This window comes from Alligator sinensis, unplaced genomic scaffold (genome assembly GCF_000455745.1).
Source record: "Alligator sinensis unplaced genomic scaffold, ASM45574v1 scaffold594_1, whole genome shotgun sequence".
Classification (NCBI taxonomy): domain Eukaryota; kingdom Metazoa; phylum Chordata; order Crocodylia; family Alligatoridae; genus Alligator; species Alligator sinensis.
In genome coordinates, this window is record NW_005842286.1 from 1,204,923 (window position 1) to 1,219,594 (window position 14,672).

The 14,672-nt window shown below is 58.0% G+C and overlaps 1 protein-coding gene across 2 annotated transcripts in view; it reads right to left on the minus strand.

Annotated features, from left to right (window-relative positions):
* The window catches only part of RELT (RELT, TNF receptor), a 50,787-nt gene that overhangs the window by 4,370 nt on the left and 31,745 nt on the right, over positions 1-14,672 (minus strand). The window contains exons 6-11 of one of the 2 annotated variants that reach the window (XM_006028065.2): positions 10,226-10,480; positions 5,731-5,811; positions 4,775-4,856; positions 3,755-4,021; positions 2,854-3,067; positions 1,061-1,110 (exon numbers count right to left, since the gene is read on the minus strand). In XM_006028065.2, coding sequence (XP_006028127.1) covers positions 1,063-1,110; positions 2,854-3,067; positions 3,755-4,021; positions 4,775-4,856; positions 5,731-5,811; positions 10,226-10,480 — 947 coding nt within the window. In that variant the 3' untranslated portion in view covers positions 1,061-1,062. The remainder of the gene's footprint in view (positions 1-1,060; positions 1,111-2,853; positions 3,068-3,754; positions 4,022-4,774; positions 4,857-5,730; positions 5,812-10,225; positions 10,481-14,672) is intronic. The other variant, XM_025209369.1, reaches the window with a different exon arrangement.

A 14,672-nucleotide genomic window follows, 5' to 3' on the forward strand; every position in this document is an offset into this window, starting at 1 on the left:
CGCTCTTCCCGGCCCTCCCACGGGTGCTACAGCGATCTCCCAGCCAGGAGCCCGGGCTGTAGCTCCCCGTTGGAGACTGCTTGTAGGATCATAGGAGAAGTAGGGCTAGGTCATCCAATCCTTGCTCAAGGCAGGCTCACCCCGGACTAGCCAAGTGTCTGTCTAACCAGCTCTTGAGGACTTCCAAGGATAGAGATTTCACAGCGTGACCACCCTCAGAGCCAGAAAGTTGCCCCCAGCCTCCAACCTAAATTTCCTCCGTTGCAGCTTGAGGCTGCTGCTCCTAGTCCTGGACCCTACAGCCACAGAGAAAAGCCTCCATCTATTGTCTCCAATCATCCTTCACGTATTTATTGTGCGTCTGAAACTCATGCCCTTCGGGGACAATACCACCCGCTTCTTAACCTCCGTGGACTTGCTCCCGCAGAGCTCAGCCAAGCAGGCTGGTGCCAGGGCCAGGAATCGAACCCAGGAACCCGGCTTCCCTTTTCCCCTTGCCGTCACCATTACAGGGGACTTTCCGGGTGCTTCAAGAAGTTCAGGGAGGTGTTACCCTGAATTTCTTGCTGCCCTTATTCCAGGCAGGGAATGGGAAGTCAAACCAGTCAGAAGAAACTCATGACAGCAGGCGTGCCCTCTCCGAGCTCAGGACTCTGGATGGGGAGAGTCCACCAGGACCCCTCTAGCCATCGTGACCGTTCAAGCCCCAATGTGCAGAGTCAGCATCTTCTTCCTGACTCAAGTTGTTGGCAGGTTTGACGGGCAGGTGGGAGCCCATGTGTGAACGTGCCCCATAGTAGGGGCAGTACATGCCCCGAGTCCGAACCCGTGCTGTGAGCCTGTCTCTGAGCATAGCAAGTGCAGACCCCGCACCTCTTAGAGCTGCTGGTGGACAAAGCCTTGTGCCCTTCACCATACGCCACTGCCAAGCGCCCTGCCAAGCAGAAAGAGCCCGCCCAGGCCCCCCAAAGCACCGAACCCTGCACCGGACCGGCAGAAGCAGAAAAGGCCATGGCGTCCCCTCACCCTCCGCCACCGCAAGTCCAAAGGGCTGCGTTACCTTCAGATAACAAGGTTACTCTCGCGCAGTCTAATGACGTACGGGTTGTTCTGAAACGAGCAAGCGGGGTGCGTTCAGACACGGGGCGGGGGGCTGAGAGGATACGGGGCTCCTCCTCCAGCATGGGGTGCGGACAGGGCTGATGAGCCGAGTTTTCACAACCCGATTCCTCTCCCAGAAGCACTAACTTGTGGCCTCTCTTTCTGGGAAGGAGGTGGGTTGATGCCCAGGACACATGGGAGCCAGGGAGCAGCCACAGATGAGTTACCTTGGCAGGATAGCAGTGTCCCCCACACCCAAATCTGGCCCTGCCTCACACCCCACAGCCCTGGGTCGTGCCACCCCTCCAGGCCCCTCTGCTTGGCCAGCCAGAGCATCTGCTCTTGCTGCAACCTGTGCACTATGGCTCCTCTCTCAGCAGCCCTACGAGCTCCCCGGCCTCCCTGTGACAGCCCCGAGGCAAGAGCTGATCTCAGCCATCCCCCTGGCACTGCCCTGGAGCTGGGGGACGAGATCTGTCTGGGCTCCCACAAGCAACGTCCCTTCGTGGCCCATGCTCCACCACCGTGATACCCGTCAGCTCAAGGAGGACACCCAAGGGGAGCTTACAGGGGATCCCAAACCCAGCTGCCTGCAGCACAGCCATTACCAAGGAGGCCAGAAAACAAAGCCAGTCTCCCAGACCCAGGGCTCCCCTCAGTCCTCACCCCGACCCGTGCGGCTCCGGCGTCATACCCGGAGACGGGTGCAACCAGCAGCAGTTTACAGCCCTGCATCCAAGCCTTCGGCATTATTAGCATGCAATGGCGTAGCACCGCTGCTGGGGACATCACTCCCCCGCTCCACCCTCCCCGCTGCTGGGTCGCCAGCTGTTTTCCTTGCTCACAATAAAACAGTTTCCACGGGGCTCCTGTCACGGAGCGTGTGCGTGCGCACAAGCATCACTGCTGCGGCAGATGGCCGTGCTGGAGCTGGGCCCCGTTCCCAGAGCCCCCGGCCGTGTCGGTCCGGACTTTGCTCGCTTGGTTCCTGACTGCTCTAGCAGGTGGGAGCTACTAGCACGTTCATCCCAAATATGCCACCTCGGGGCACCCCAGTCCAGATCACCTGAATCAGCCCGTACCCATTGGATACCCATGCTGAGGACACAGCAGAGAGGTAGCCAGGTGTCCACATTAGGCGCCCTGTTACGGTCCACATCTGACAGTGCAGAGTGGTTAAACCTGCCTGGCTCTGGTCTGAGTTTGGAAGGAGCCCTTTGCAATCGGATTTAGGGGCTCGGAGGCGCTGATCTCTGGCAGCTCCTATGGGATTGGCACCATGAGAGGGCAGCGGGTGCGATGTCGAATGCAAGTCTGCTGAATGAGAGGAGCCCTGGAGATACCGTAGCACAGGGCCCAGCAGGCTGGCTCAGGGGGGCCTGGAAAGAGCCCACAGGACCCCTTCCTCCAAGCTGGTTTATGGGGCTGTGAGTCTGCTGCCTCCAGTCCAAAACAGCAACATTTCCTCCCCTCTCCTTGGCATTGGCAGCAGAGAGGTGACAAAGGGCATCTCAGCCACTGTGTCGGCTGCACTGAGGGTGCATGCGAGGGTCACGCTCCCCTCGCTCCTGCCCAGTGTGCTCACTACAGGTCCAGGTTTTACCTCCTTTCCAGCCTTGCTTTAGAAGACAAGGGCCTGGCGAGGCCCGGGTTCAAGCAGGTGAGGAGAGAGGGACGCGAAACCTGGACCGGAGCCCTCTCACCGCCCGTGAGAGCTGGATCCCAGGTGCCCCACGCGCACAGGCCGCTCACCTCTTGCTGGCTGTCAGCCGTTTTCAGCCACGTGGACCGGGCTGCTCCATTGCTCACCAGCGGCTTCTGTTCGGCAGGGAGGCTGCAGCGGGGCGCATCCGATGCACCGGAGACGGGGCTGCATCCGGGGCGCAGCTCGTTTCCGCCGCTCTCGGAGACGGTCCTCACCTCCGGGAGGCTGGGCTTCTGCTCCGGGATGCGAGCCACCCGGAACCTGGGGGCACCGCGGTGCGTGAGTCGGGCAGGTCCCGGTACCGATCCACCCCCGCGGGGGGAACAAGGGGCAACCCCCTGCCCTCCCCTAGGGGCAGGTATACGCTGGCCCTAGGTGTGTTGCTAGCAGCAGGGAGAGCACTCAGGACCCCTGGGATTAGAGACCACTGTCCTCTGCAGCTTGAGGCCTGGCTGCCTCTGCTCAGAAGTCAACCACAGGCTTGGGAGCCAGCTCAATGATGCTACAAAGCATTGCTGGCAAAGCTGCAACCTGTCCCCATCAGGGGATCTGCATTCAAGGCCCAGATCCCTCAAAAGCCTGGACCCCTGCTGCGAGCCAAGTCTAAAAATGTGTTCCCAGCAACTCCTGCCTACACCGCACCATGTCAGGCAGGATCACAGCACCCACCCCCAAGCAGGGGCCAAGCAGGCTGCCCCTTTCTCCCGACACCTGGCCCTGGCTGGGCAAGAGAGCCCCTTTTTCCCTCTGGGCAGATGCTGACCTGGTGTTAGTGCCAAGCTAAGTGGTCGTGTGTACCAGGGCTTGCTGACCGATTGCTGCCCAGCCCAGAGAGCTGAGCTGAGCAGACCAGGGCACCTGGAGAGGTGTCCCTGTGCCGCTGGCTGACAAGACACCGAAAGCTTCCCTTGCTCCGACCCCCTCAGATGCCCACTCTGTCCCGCTCACCTGCCTACGGAGAGGATGGTGATCTCCCCAGACCTGCTAGCCTTGCCACCTGGCTTGGAGGGCTTGGCAGGGACGGTACTGGTCATCGTGGGGATGGGAGCGATGGCAGCAGCAGTGGCTGCAGCTTCAGGCGAAAGCAGCACCTCCGGCCACTTCTTCTGGCTGCAGCGGGTGCAGCTAGGGCCCGAGCGCAGGGCCAGGCCCTGCACCGTGTGCAGGTGGTGCTGGTGCCGGCAGATGGGGGGTAGCTGTGGCAGGAGGTGCAGCCTGTTGGGAGAAACACAGGGTCAGAAGGGAGGGTAGGAAGGACAGACCAGGGTCCCACCAGCCCCAGCCCATATCACCTCTGACTACCCCATGGGATCCCCACCTGCCTCAGCCCGGACCCCATGTGGGACTTAAGACTTGGCTGTAGCCCAGGACTATGCTGGCAAGTGATGCATCTTCCAGTTGCTCACTATACACCATGCTTGCCCCTTATGACAAACCCTACCCAAAACAAAAGCGTCAGTGAGCAGGGCAGCCTGTCTTCCTCCCCAAGGAGCCAGCTCTGCCATGCTTGCAGGAGCTACCAGCCCGGAGCAGCTTCTTGCAAGCAGCCCTCTGGGCAAGGAGGCTATAACAGCTCATTTGAGGTCCCTCTGCAGAAAGCCCTGGTCATTCATATGGTCACAGCACACCAGCACAGGGGCAGTTGAAATCCTGCTGCAGTCCTGCTAGCCCAGGGGTACACGGGTGCAGGGGCCGAGGCCTGTCTCTGCTAGACCGGTCCCTACCAGACCTGCGTGCGGTTCTTTACTGCAACTGGGTTCCTTGCCAGTGTGTTTTGCCCAGGGAGACCCTTGGGGCAAGATGCTGTGCTGCGAATTGCTCCTCTCTCACCATGGCTGCAACACCCAGGGCTTTTCATGGTGCTAAACGGGTTCCCAGCAACTCCTGCCTCCGCCAACCTCCACTGAGCCTGTGCATCATCCAACCTGCCCTGTGACAGACCCCCGGAGCCAAGGGAGGCGGTCTTACTTGTTAGTGGACTTGTGGGTCGTCTGCACCACCTGCTTGCTGTGATAGTCCTTCAGCAGCTCCTCCAGGGCAGCGGCGTTCTCTGTCGGGGCCAGAGCACCAGAAAGGACCATGAGCTGCCGGCTGGATGCATTTTGCGAGCCCCATTCAGGGGTTATAAAGGCAGCAAGTGGATTTGTCTGGGATGGTTTGGATGGGGCCGATCCTGCCTCAGGCAGGGGGTTGGACTCGATGACCTCTGAAGGTCCCTTCATGCATATGGCTCTATGAATTCGTTACCCAAGCTTGCCAAGGTGCTGTTGAAACTTTGCAGTGACTAAGGTTATACTAAGATTTGTAATCCTGTTGCTAGGAAAAAGAGATGTAACCAGGCATCACCTTGTTTGGGCACGAGTGAAGTGTGATGGGGAGCGTAGGGTTTTCAGCCAAGAGGTATAAGGAAATTTTAAAGCATGCTTACATTGGATTAGCCAAGTCAAGCTCATACAAAGGTAAGAGTAGAGACAGACTGGCCAGACATGCCTTCAAGCCTGCTGACCTGGAGAGACTAAGGGCTGTCTGATCCACGCTCTTGGGACAGAGCAACCGCTTAGCCGGGTAACTAACCCGTTGCTTGTTAATGCATTTTGTTCTCTCTAAATAAATGTGCTGGATAACTGGGGAACGCTTGTGTCTCTTTATACATCTCACCCCTGACCACGCCTGAAGCAGGGAACAGCATCTGCGGGACGCGCAAAGGTTGAACACCATTCGGACAAAAGACGAGGAGATGGTGCCGGAGCTGCACGCGGGAGGCTCTGGCAGCTGAAGAGCGACGGGTCGGCGCTCTGAACATTTCCCACCTCTGCCCTGAGCATAACCGCATGAGCCGGGACCCTCCGGCTCTCTCACAGGGTTGGAAAGACCCTCCAACCCTCCACTGGGTTGGAAAGAGCCCTGCCTCCCTCGCCACTGACCTTTCTTCTCCGTGATCAGCCGCACCAGGACCCCGATGGTGTCTTCATTGGCATCGTCTAGCCTGTAGGTAGAGCTGCTAGCTGCAGAGAGAGACATCAGGGTGTGAGCATCCCATATTGCCTCCAATGCACAGAAATACCAGGGCATCTTATCGTCTTGTCTGTGCTGGCCTTGGGGCCACACAGAGGTCCACAGGGTCCTGCCTGTTGTGGAGGTGGAGGAATAAAGGCTTGTCTCAACGGCTTGGCCAGGGACAACCCCAGTGTCCCGAGTCTGCTTCCCCTGCTTTAAAGCAAGCGGAGGAGCATGGAAGTTGTTTGCTCCCAAGCGACACCCAGTCTCTTGGACAGAAAGAGACAACCTGGGGCATCCAGTTCGGTCCTCCCCAATCCCAGGAAACCATGCAACAGCCACGGACACTTTGGCACTCAAGAAGAACATCCCCCCAATGCCAGCTCCTGCCACGAGCTTCAAAACACCCCCGAACCCTAATCCTAGAGTCCCTGCCCCCACCGACCACGCACTATGCTCCAAATTAGCAGGTGCCAAATGGAAGGTCTCAAATCACCCATCTTTTATCGCAGTCACATCTCCCAGAGGCCCCAGAGCCCACTGCTCTGCATGGATGCAAGGTGCTGTACATGCACGATCTTCCTAGCTGGAAGAGCTTACGGTCTCAATCGCTCAGACAAAGGGCAGTATGACCCCTGTCCTCCAGGGCCTAGAGGGTTTAGTGACTTGACCAAACTCACGCAGGACACCTACAGCACAGCTGGGACTGAAGCGTATCCACATCCCCATTTGGCTGTTATCAGGCAACAGAGACTGCCCGTGTCGGGGTTGCTTGGGTGTGGACCAGCCCCGGTGCAGCTGGCCCTTCTCAGGACTGCCCGCAAGAGAGCAGCCCGGTCGCAGATCCTAGATCCAGCCTGGTTTCGGACGCAGCTTGGGCCCCTCTGCCAGAGGTGGGTAGGACACCTCTAGTGCTGCCCCACACTTCACCTCTAGCCCCTGCCAGACTTAATCGTGGCCTTGCTCATGCCAATTGGTGTTGGTGTCTGTTTTAGAGGTGGGGAAACCGAGGCACAGGGGGCAGTGGCAGAACCGGGACTAAAACCACGGTCTCCAGAGATCAGGGTCTCTGCTCTGCTTTACTTTACTAGGCTGCCAACAAGATCCTTCTTCCTCCTTAAGGGTCTATTCTCCTGGGCACCTGTTTGTAACCTCTGGCAGGCACCCCAACACCCACCCGTGTCAACACAGCTGGCCACAGGCGAAAGGACCCCCAAAGCTGCTGAAGATGCAGCTGGATAGCGAGTGTGGAAACTAGTGGGGTTGAGCATCCTTCAAAAAGCAGCTGTGTTTCTCTGTGCCTCAGTTTCTCCAGCTGTGGAATGGGGTGTGCGGTCGTGGTTGGAAAGCACACGGGATCGTAGCAATGCCAGCTCCTTGGTTAGAAAGCCCTCGTCAGGAGGTTTTATAAGCCTGGGCTTTGCTGTGCACATCTCCAGCACCCCCCTCTCGTATCCCGTAGGGCAGCTTAACTGTAGCCAAGTCTGCTCCAGAAACTAGGTCAGCACTGGTTTCGTCTCGTCGAGCCCAGCAACAACCGGTGCCGCAAGCACCAGGGACCCATCTTCATGGTCGTCATGGCGACATGCGCGCACGTCAAGCATTTTGGGGTTATTTAAACTTTCACTTTTCTCCCAAAACACTGGGGGGGAGAGGCATGCAGGGCAGCGAGGAGCACGGCGGGCAGAGCAGCCACGGGCTCTTGGACGACGACAATGCTGGGCAGAGGCAAGCTGCTTCAGGCGGTGCCTGAGGATGCAGCCCAGCTGTGCCACCCAGGTGTGCTCTGGGCACAGGCCGGCATGCAGAGGAAATGGGTTGAGCAGGGCACTCGGTATTCAGACGGTGCCTGAGGATGCAGTCCAGCTGTGCCACCCAGGCACCGCTGAGCAAAGCGCCTCTCTCGAGGATCTCCCAGTGAATGGGATTAAAGAAGAGAGGGCGCCTTCAAACAAGCCCGTTGCTGGTAGAGGGACAGCGACGTGCCACCTAATCTTGCTGTGCCCAGGGAGGAGTCGTGCTGGCAGGCCGGGCACTTTCATCTACTGGGTGATGGAGAAGTGCCAGTCATTCCCAGCATCAAGGCCAAAAATATATGTACCCGTTGCTGGAAGTGACCAGCAAATCTAAGCCAGCCACAGGTCAGCCCTGGGCAACTGGGTGGGGGAACAGACCAGTCTGGGTTCCTATGGACAGAGGCCTCTGGGTGACTCGAGCATTGCTTGTCCTTGCTATGCAGGCCCCCAAGAGTCAGGAGACACTTGGTTAACCCTCACATCATGCCCTGTACTGCATGGGCTATGCTTGGCACAGCACATCTAACAGCTCACACCCTCCGCAGCCTCAAGATCTCTCCGATTCGGAGACAGCATTGCCAGCAAGTCCCTCAGCACCAATTTTGCGCCAGTGGAAAAGAAACAGGCTAGGAAGAGAGAAGAGGGTTTTATCATTCAGCTCCCTGGGCCTGGCCTGGGGTAGGGGTACAAATATACCTTGTGCTCCCTGCTGGAGAAAAGCCCAGGAGAGATGCAGCGAGTCAGGAGGGAATCGGTCACATTGGCATGTGCTGACATAAGCCATCCAGAAAGAGAGCAAAGCAAGCAGATCCATTTTGGGGAGCTTATTACTAGGTTTGGGAACAAGTCTGTGCCCCAAACCCCAAAAGGGGCTAGTGCTAGAGGGTAGGACCAGCAGCTGGGTGGAGTGAAGACCCCCCTTCCAGCACACCCACCCAACCTGCAAAGCAGCCAGAGTCTCTGTATGGAGGCAGGTATCCAGGTTGCTGCTGTATTAGTCTAGAGGCAAAAGGAATCAGGACTTGTGGTAGAGGTGATATTAAATTAAAGTTCTTTTGCAAAAATCTAGTTGGCCTAATCAAAGGTATTACCTCTACCACGAGTCCCGATTCTGTATGGAGGCTGCACTTGTGGACGCAGGAGAGGGGCAAGGGGCATGCAAGGCTCGGACAGACCCAGGCCAGGATTGCTGGAAACCACAAACTCTCCTGGGGTTTAGGTCAGTCCTGGCTCTGGGGGCTTAGCTCATGACCTGTGAGCTCCTGGGGTTGCAGAGCGGTTACAGGAGAGGAACTGGATTCCCCAGGCAGAGCATGCACGCACACATGCATGCTACACAGAAGGGCACGGTGCTTAGCAGAGCCGTGCTAGCCTCTCCACTAGCACACCTGGCAGCTTTGCGGTAGGGAGAAAGGGGTCTCTGCTTTCTCTTCTCCCCTCCAAGCTGCAGGGCCCAGCCTCCTCCGAAGGACAGCCAGCCCTTGTGCCCTTGCTGCTCGCTCCTAGCCGCTGGGACTGCAGAGGCAGCTCTTACTCAGCATCTCCCGCAGCGTGCCCTGCCCTTGAGGCACCCTGCCGAACAAAGCTTTGTTCCCTGCTGCAGAACCAGTGGCAAGGACAAAACTCATGGAGCCTGGGAAGTCCTCTCGCCCCCCTGACCCCCTCCCTGCTTCAGTCAGGAGGCTCTTCAAAGGAGACTAGGGGATTTAGGCACACTGCTAGGACCAGAGGGTTTGGGTGGACATCTATATTCAGGGTGGGAATGAGGTATCATTGGGGGCTTCCCCACAGAGGCAAGGAGGGTGCAAAGCGCGGTGGATAACACCCTGGCCTTCCCCACCTTTGGACGCTGGGTAGCCCAAAGGTCTGTACTGACCATGGCCACAGCCAGCACTGCTGTCCCAGAGCGAGCTGCCGGGACAGGCCTGATGCCATGTCAGGGGGCAGACACTGCCCTGGTGTCTGGGAGGGAGCGTGAGCTGGCGATCAGAGCAGGGGCAGGGGTAGGCATGCCCGCCCCTGCCACCAGAGGCCTTGGCTGGTCCCAAACTGTGTCCCAAAGGCTCCCAGCCAGCCCCAGGCTTCCTCCCAGGCCTCCCACAGCTTCCAATTACAGGGGCTGTTCTTGGTTCGCCTGTCATTTAGAGAGCACAGAGCCAAAAACAGGCTTGGTGTCTGTTCCTTGCTCCTCGGTTGGCAGGATGGAGCTGGGGACTAAGACGCTCATCGCCCCAAGGACACTGAACAGCTCCCCACCGCCTCCTCCACCCAGCGCAGCCCATCCCATACCCCAGGGCAGGCAGGGTCCCCGGGGTCTCAGCACCTTGGCCTCCACACTGAGGGGCTGCCAAGGTGCCCAACCCTCTGCACTGCCACATGCCACCCTGCCCACAGCACGGGTGGGCAGCCTGGAAGCTGATCTTCTCCTGCACCCAAGCTCTTTGCAAGCCGGGCCCTATTTGGGACTGGTCTCGCGGGCCACAGATCACAACTTGGGGGTTTCAAGAGAAGCATGAAGGGGCACCAAAGAGGCAACATACCCGGAGCGGGGCTGGGGGAGAGGTCTGGCCTGGGTTGTACCTGGGGAGGAAGAACGCGTCGGCTCCGGACACCCGACGCCACTTACCGCTCCTCTCAGGCTTCGTCGCCTCCTCGTCCGTCTCCTTGTGCGCCGTGCAGTGGTAGCCCTTCTTCTTCAGCAGGTTGCAGACCAGGATGCCCAGCAGCCCCATGACGCAGAAGACCGGCACGATGGCCAGCACGGCATACTGCGTGGCGCTCTCCTCCGGCTTCCCGCCCTGCGTGCCGTTGGACGCCTTCTTGTCTGGTCTCTGCAGCGGGTCAACGTGCCTCACCAGCCGGGTCAGCCCCACCTTGGAGCCTGGGGAATGGAAGAGAAAGCCCCAAGTCAACCCAAGAGCAAGATGGGCCCGGAGTCGGGAAACACCCTCTCCCCTCCCTTTTTGTGGTTTCCCCAGTGTGGGGTTCATATCAGGAAACATTTGCAGGTTTGCAGTAACAGAAAAAACAAGGGGAGGGGTTTGCTTTCCATTTTTCCTTCAAAAATAAAATATGGTTTCTTTTTTTGCTAGACAAATTTTAGAAAAAAGCTAAGACTTTTTGCAATGTGCTGCTAGAGGCCATTTGGCGGTTTTCCCAGCCAACATGAGGGTCCCAGAGCGGCCGGGACAGGGCCTGGATCCCTCTTAAATCCCAGCTGCCAGCAGCAAGGTGCTCCCAGATCCCCGCTCCTGCCATCAGGTGAACGGGGAGAGGGACACATTGCAATTGAGACTAGAATAGCAGGTAGGAGGGTATCAAAACTGAACGGAGCCTCTCCTCCCACAGACTCAGGGAGCCCACACCTGGCTCTTCGTCCCAGCAGGTACTGGACAGTCCCACCAGGTTGTGCCCAGCCAACATGGCAACCCTGGCACCGAGCGTGCTCTTGGCGCCCCACAGCAGCCTCTGTCCTGTCTGCAGTAACAGGTAGGGAGCCGCTTGTCTGATGCTGGGTGGAGCGTCTGCCCCGCTGGGCACAGGCAGGGATGAGGAGGGGAGATTGGTGACTCTGGGGCTGAAGGACCGGCTTTTCCTGCCATCCCCACAGAGAAGGCAGGTGTCCTCCGTAAGTCCCTCAGAAGGGGAGCGCTCCGAACCTCGGGCGGGCAATGCCAAACCCAGCGAGGGCGCAACCAGTTGAGGCTTGTCCAACGGGGACCCCAGCTGCTCGGTGACTGCCTGGGCTTATGTAGCATCCCACGGTCACACCGTCTGCCACCTGGGAAATGATGGCTCCCTGGGGACTTGACAAGCCACGGTCTGTGCTGGTAGGAGACAGCACCCAGCGCTGCTGCCCTTTCCACAATCAAACGCAAGCAACAGAGCAAGGTGCACGACCACCTCCCAGGTCCCTGCGGCGGCAAACAGCGCCAGAGCAAGCGAATGGTCTGGACTGCTCCAGGCCATGGGGAGGAGAAGTGAAACCCACAGGACCGTGAAGACAAAAGCCACGGGCAGAAGCAAAGCAGGGGCCATGAACCAGGCCCAGCAGCAAGTCGTGTGCCACCTGCCTGGGGTGAACGGCTCCGTCACCTGGGCCTCGAGCCCTGCCAACCCCGTTTGCGGAAGTGGGGAGGGAGGCAGCCAGACGCTTCCCAGGGAAACAACCTAGTGAAGACCCAAGGACGGTCCAAGCTGCTGAAGATGCCCATGAAAAGCTGTACAAATAGCACGGTCCCACCTACCAGATCCCAGGGGTCTCTGCATTTGAGGGGCCGCGATACTTGCTGCTGGCTGCTTTGTGCCGAGGCAGCGCGTGCGCGGCGTCCTGCCCCTCCTTTGCCCTGGCCATCCACGGAGCTACCAGATACGTTCATTCGAGCAGCCCGTAGTTTCCCAGCTGGTGAGCACAGCCTTGAAAAGGCTGGCTCCTCGACTAGCAGCTGCCAACGTCTGAGCTCTTCTCTTCTCCGCCAGGCCTGCTGCTGCAGCCAGCAAGCCGACGCTGCTGCAGTCCCGGGAGCGGCCGAGATGGAGGCTGACCCTCATCAAGTATCGTGGGCAAAGTGCCGTTTGCCCAACGAGCCTGCTCGAAGCTGGGCTGGCACCGATTATCACACTAGCGGCTCCTGGAGAGACGAGCACTGTTGTGCCCCCGTACCCATTGTTCACTGCTTGCAACAGATACCTCTCTGTCCATGACCCGCAGCACATACGAATCAAAGGGCATTTGTACACATGCTTGCACCATGCGCCGGGTGCTTTTAAAAGCACCTGGCGCTGCAGCGCATGCATTCGTACGAACAGCGAAACGTGTGACCTAAACCAAATCAAAGGCTTTTTAGTTCAAAAAGGGCACCCCTACCATTTTCTGCACGTGGCAGCCAGCACGGAGGGTCTGACGAGCCAACACCAGGGTTCCCCAAGAGAGGAACCTGTGTTTCCATGCAGACAGGACATGGCTTGGTCTCCCCACACCTACGTTAACACACTGAATTACAACCTGCCAGTTCAAAGAGGATGCCACATATGCCCAGTAGAGCACTACCCCCCCACACACAGAGATGTCACCTCTCCTGCAAAGCATTTATCTTGGTACCACAGGGAGATGTTAAAGCCGCTACTGGAGCTTTGGCATCCGATTTCTCACACCTGGCCTGGGCCCAATGATTTATTTTGGAAGCTGTGAAAATATTAAGCCCAACAGAAGGAGGAAGAGCCGGGTGAGAAAAGCACGTCCTCAATGAGGGTGGAAATCAGCACCACTCTCACCCCCAGCGGTGCCAACAAGCTGATGCCAGCTGGGATCTGACTGAGTCTGCAAATACAAGGTGCCAACAATGCAACATGGAGCTCCTCACATAGCTCCTCTGCCAAGGCAGTGCTCCAGGACCATTGGCACCATGCTAGGCCCATGCGCAGTGCACTGGCAGGCACGCGCAGGGGTGGTGATCCCCCAGGAGAGGGCTGCAAGGCAGGGAGCACTGATCTCTGGGGAGCGCCGGCAAGAGCAGGGTGAGTTTGTGCTGCTCCTCTGTCTCCCCTCAGCCTGCAGGCTGGCACTTAATCTCAGAAAATGAGGGTTAGAAGGGACCTCAGGAGATCATCTAGTCCCCCCTGTTCAAAGCAGGACCATCCCCCACTAGATCATCCCAAGGTATTGTCTAGCCGGGTCTTCAAAACCTCCAAGGAAAGGTATTGTCTAGCCGGGTGTTCAAAACCTCCAAGGATGGAGATTTCACCGCCTCTCTGGGTAACCTGTTCCAGTGCTTCACGACCCTCCTAGCGAGAAAGTATTTCCTAATATCCAACCTCAACTTCCCTTGGTGCAGCTTGAGCCCATCGCTCCTGGCCCCGTCATCTGCCACCGGCGAGAACGGTCCAGCTCCTCCTCTTTGCAACCCCCCTGTGGGAGATGAAGGCTGCTATTCAATCTCCTCTCAGTCTCTTCTCCAGACTAAATCAGCCCAGGTCCCTCAGTCTCTCCTCACAAGTCATGTGCTCCAGCCCTGCAACCGTTGTCACTGTCTTTAATTTGTCCACATCCTTTCTGTAGCGGGGGCCCAAAACTGGAATAAAATACAGGTCCCTGACGTTCCAGGCAGCCCCTGCTATTCTGCACTTAAGAGATGCTTTTCTTATGGCTTCAACCCATCCCTGGGGAGCAGCAGTGCTGGGGGGACAGAGGGATCTGAGCAGAAAGGGCAGAGCAGCATGGGGATTTGGGTCTATGGCATCCTCCAGCAGTATCTCAGGTTTGCCCCTGTGACTTCTCTACCTTCTGCCACCTCCACAACAGAGATCCAGAGTCACCTCGGCCACCGGAGGATTTTTAGATCTCCAGCTAGGAAGCAGGTTTCTGATGCCCAAATGCAACAAAGCCGGAGCTGGGCGCAGGGGGTTACCAGCCTGATGCAGGAGGAGGAGAAGGGACCTGTCAGTTTAGTAAGAGCAGAACAAAAAAAAGAGGGGAGGAGAGAAAATACTCTTCGGAGCACGTACCTGGCACTAACCCTCACTTCACACTGAATGGACCAGCCACACTTCCAGCTGCATGCTAGACATTTTTGTGAGGGTGAGGTGGGGTTAACACCCTACCCTCGTGCCATGGGAGTGTCAGTGCTCCTCCACGATCTAGATTAAAGTCTTAGGTGTTAAAGACAAATGGGTTTTGCTATAGGTGCTCTGGAAAGGCCAACTGGGACCCTGCTAGGATCTGAGCCTACTGACCCAGCAGCTTGCAGGCATGAGCCTTATAGCACCTGCAGGCGATCCCCGAGACACAGACATGGCACAAAGCAAAGGATGCCAACAGACTCCTCTCATGCTTATCCGAGATGCCTCAGCCTCCTGTGAGGATCAGCCGCCCAGCAAAACCGTAGCACCTTGAACAACTCATTGGAAAGTTGCCTCTCTCTCCTTGCCCAAACAGGCCAGCCTGGCCCCAGGTGCTCCCTGAGTCTCAGCCCCGTCAGATATGGCAGGTGAATCACGCCCCCACTTTCTACGCACACGTGAGATTGCCTCCCATCCGAACGCACCTCCTATTGCAACACGCACTCCAGGACTCC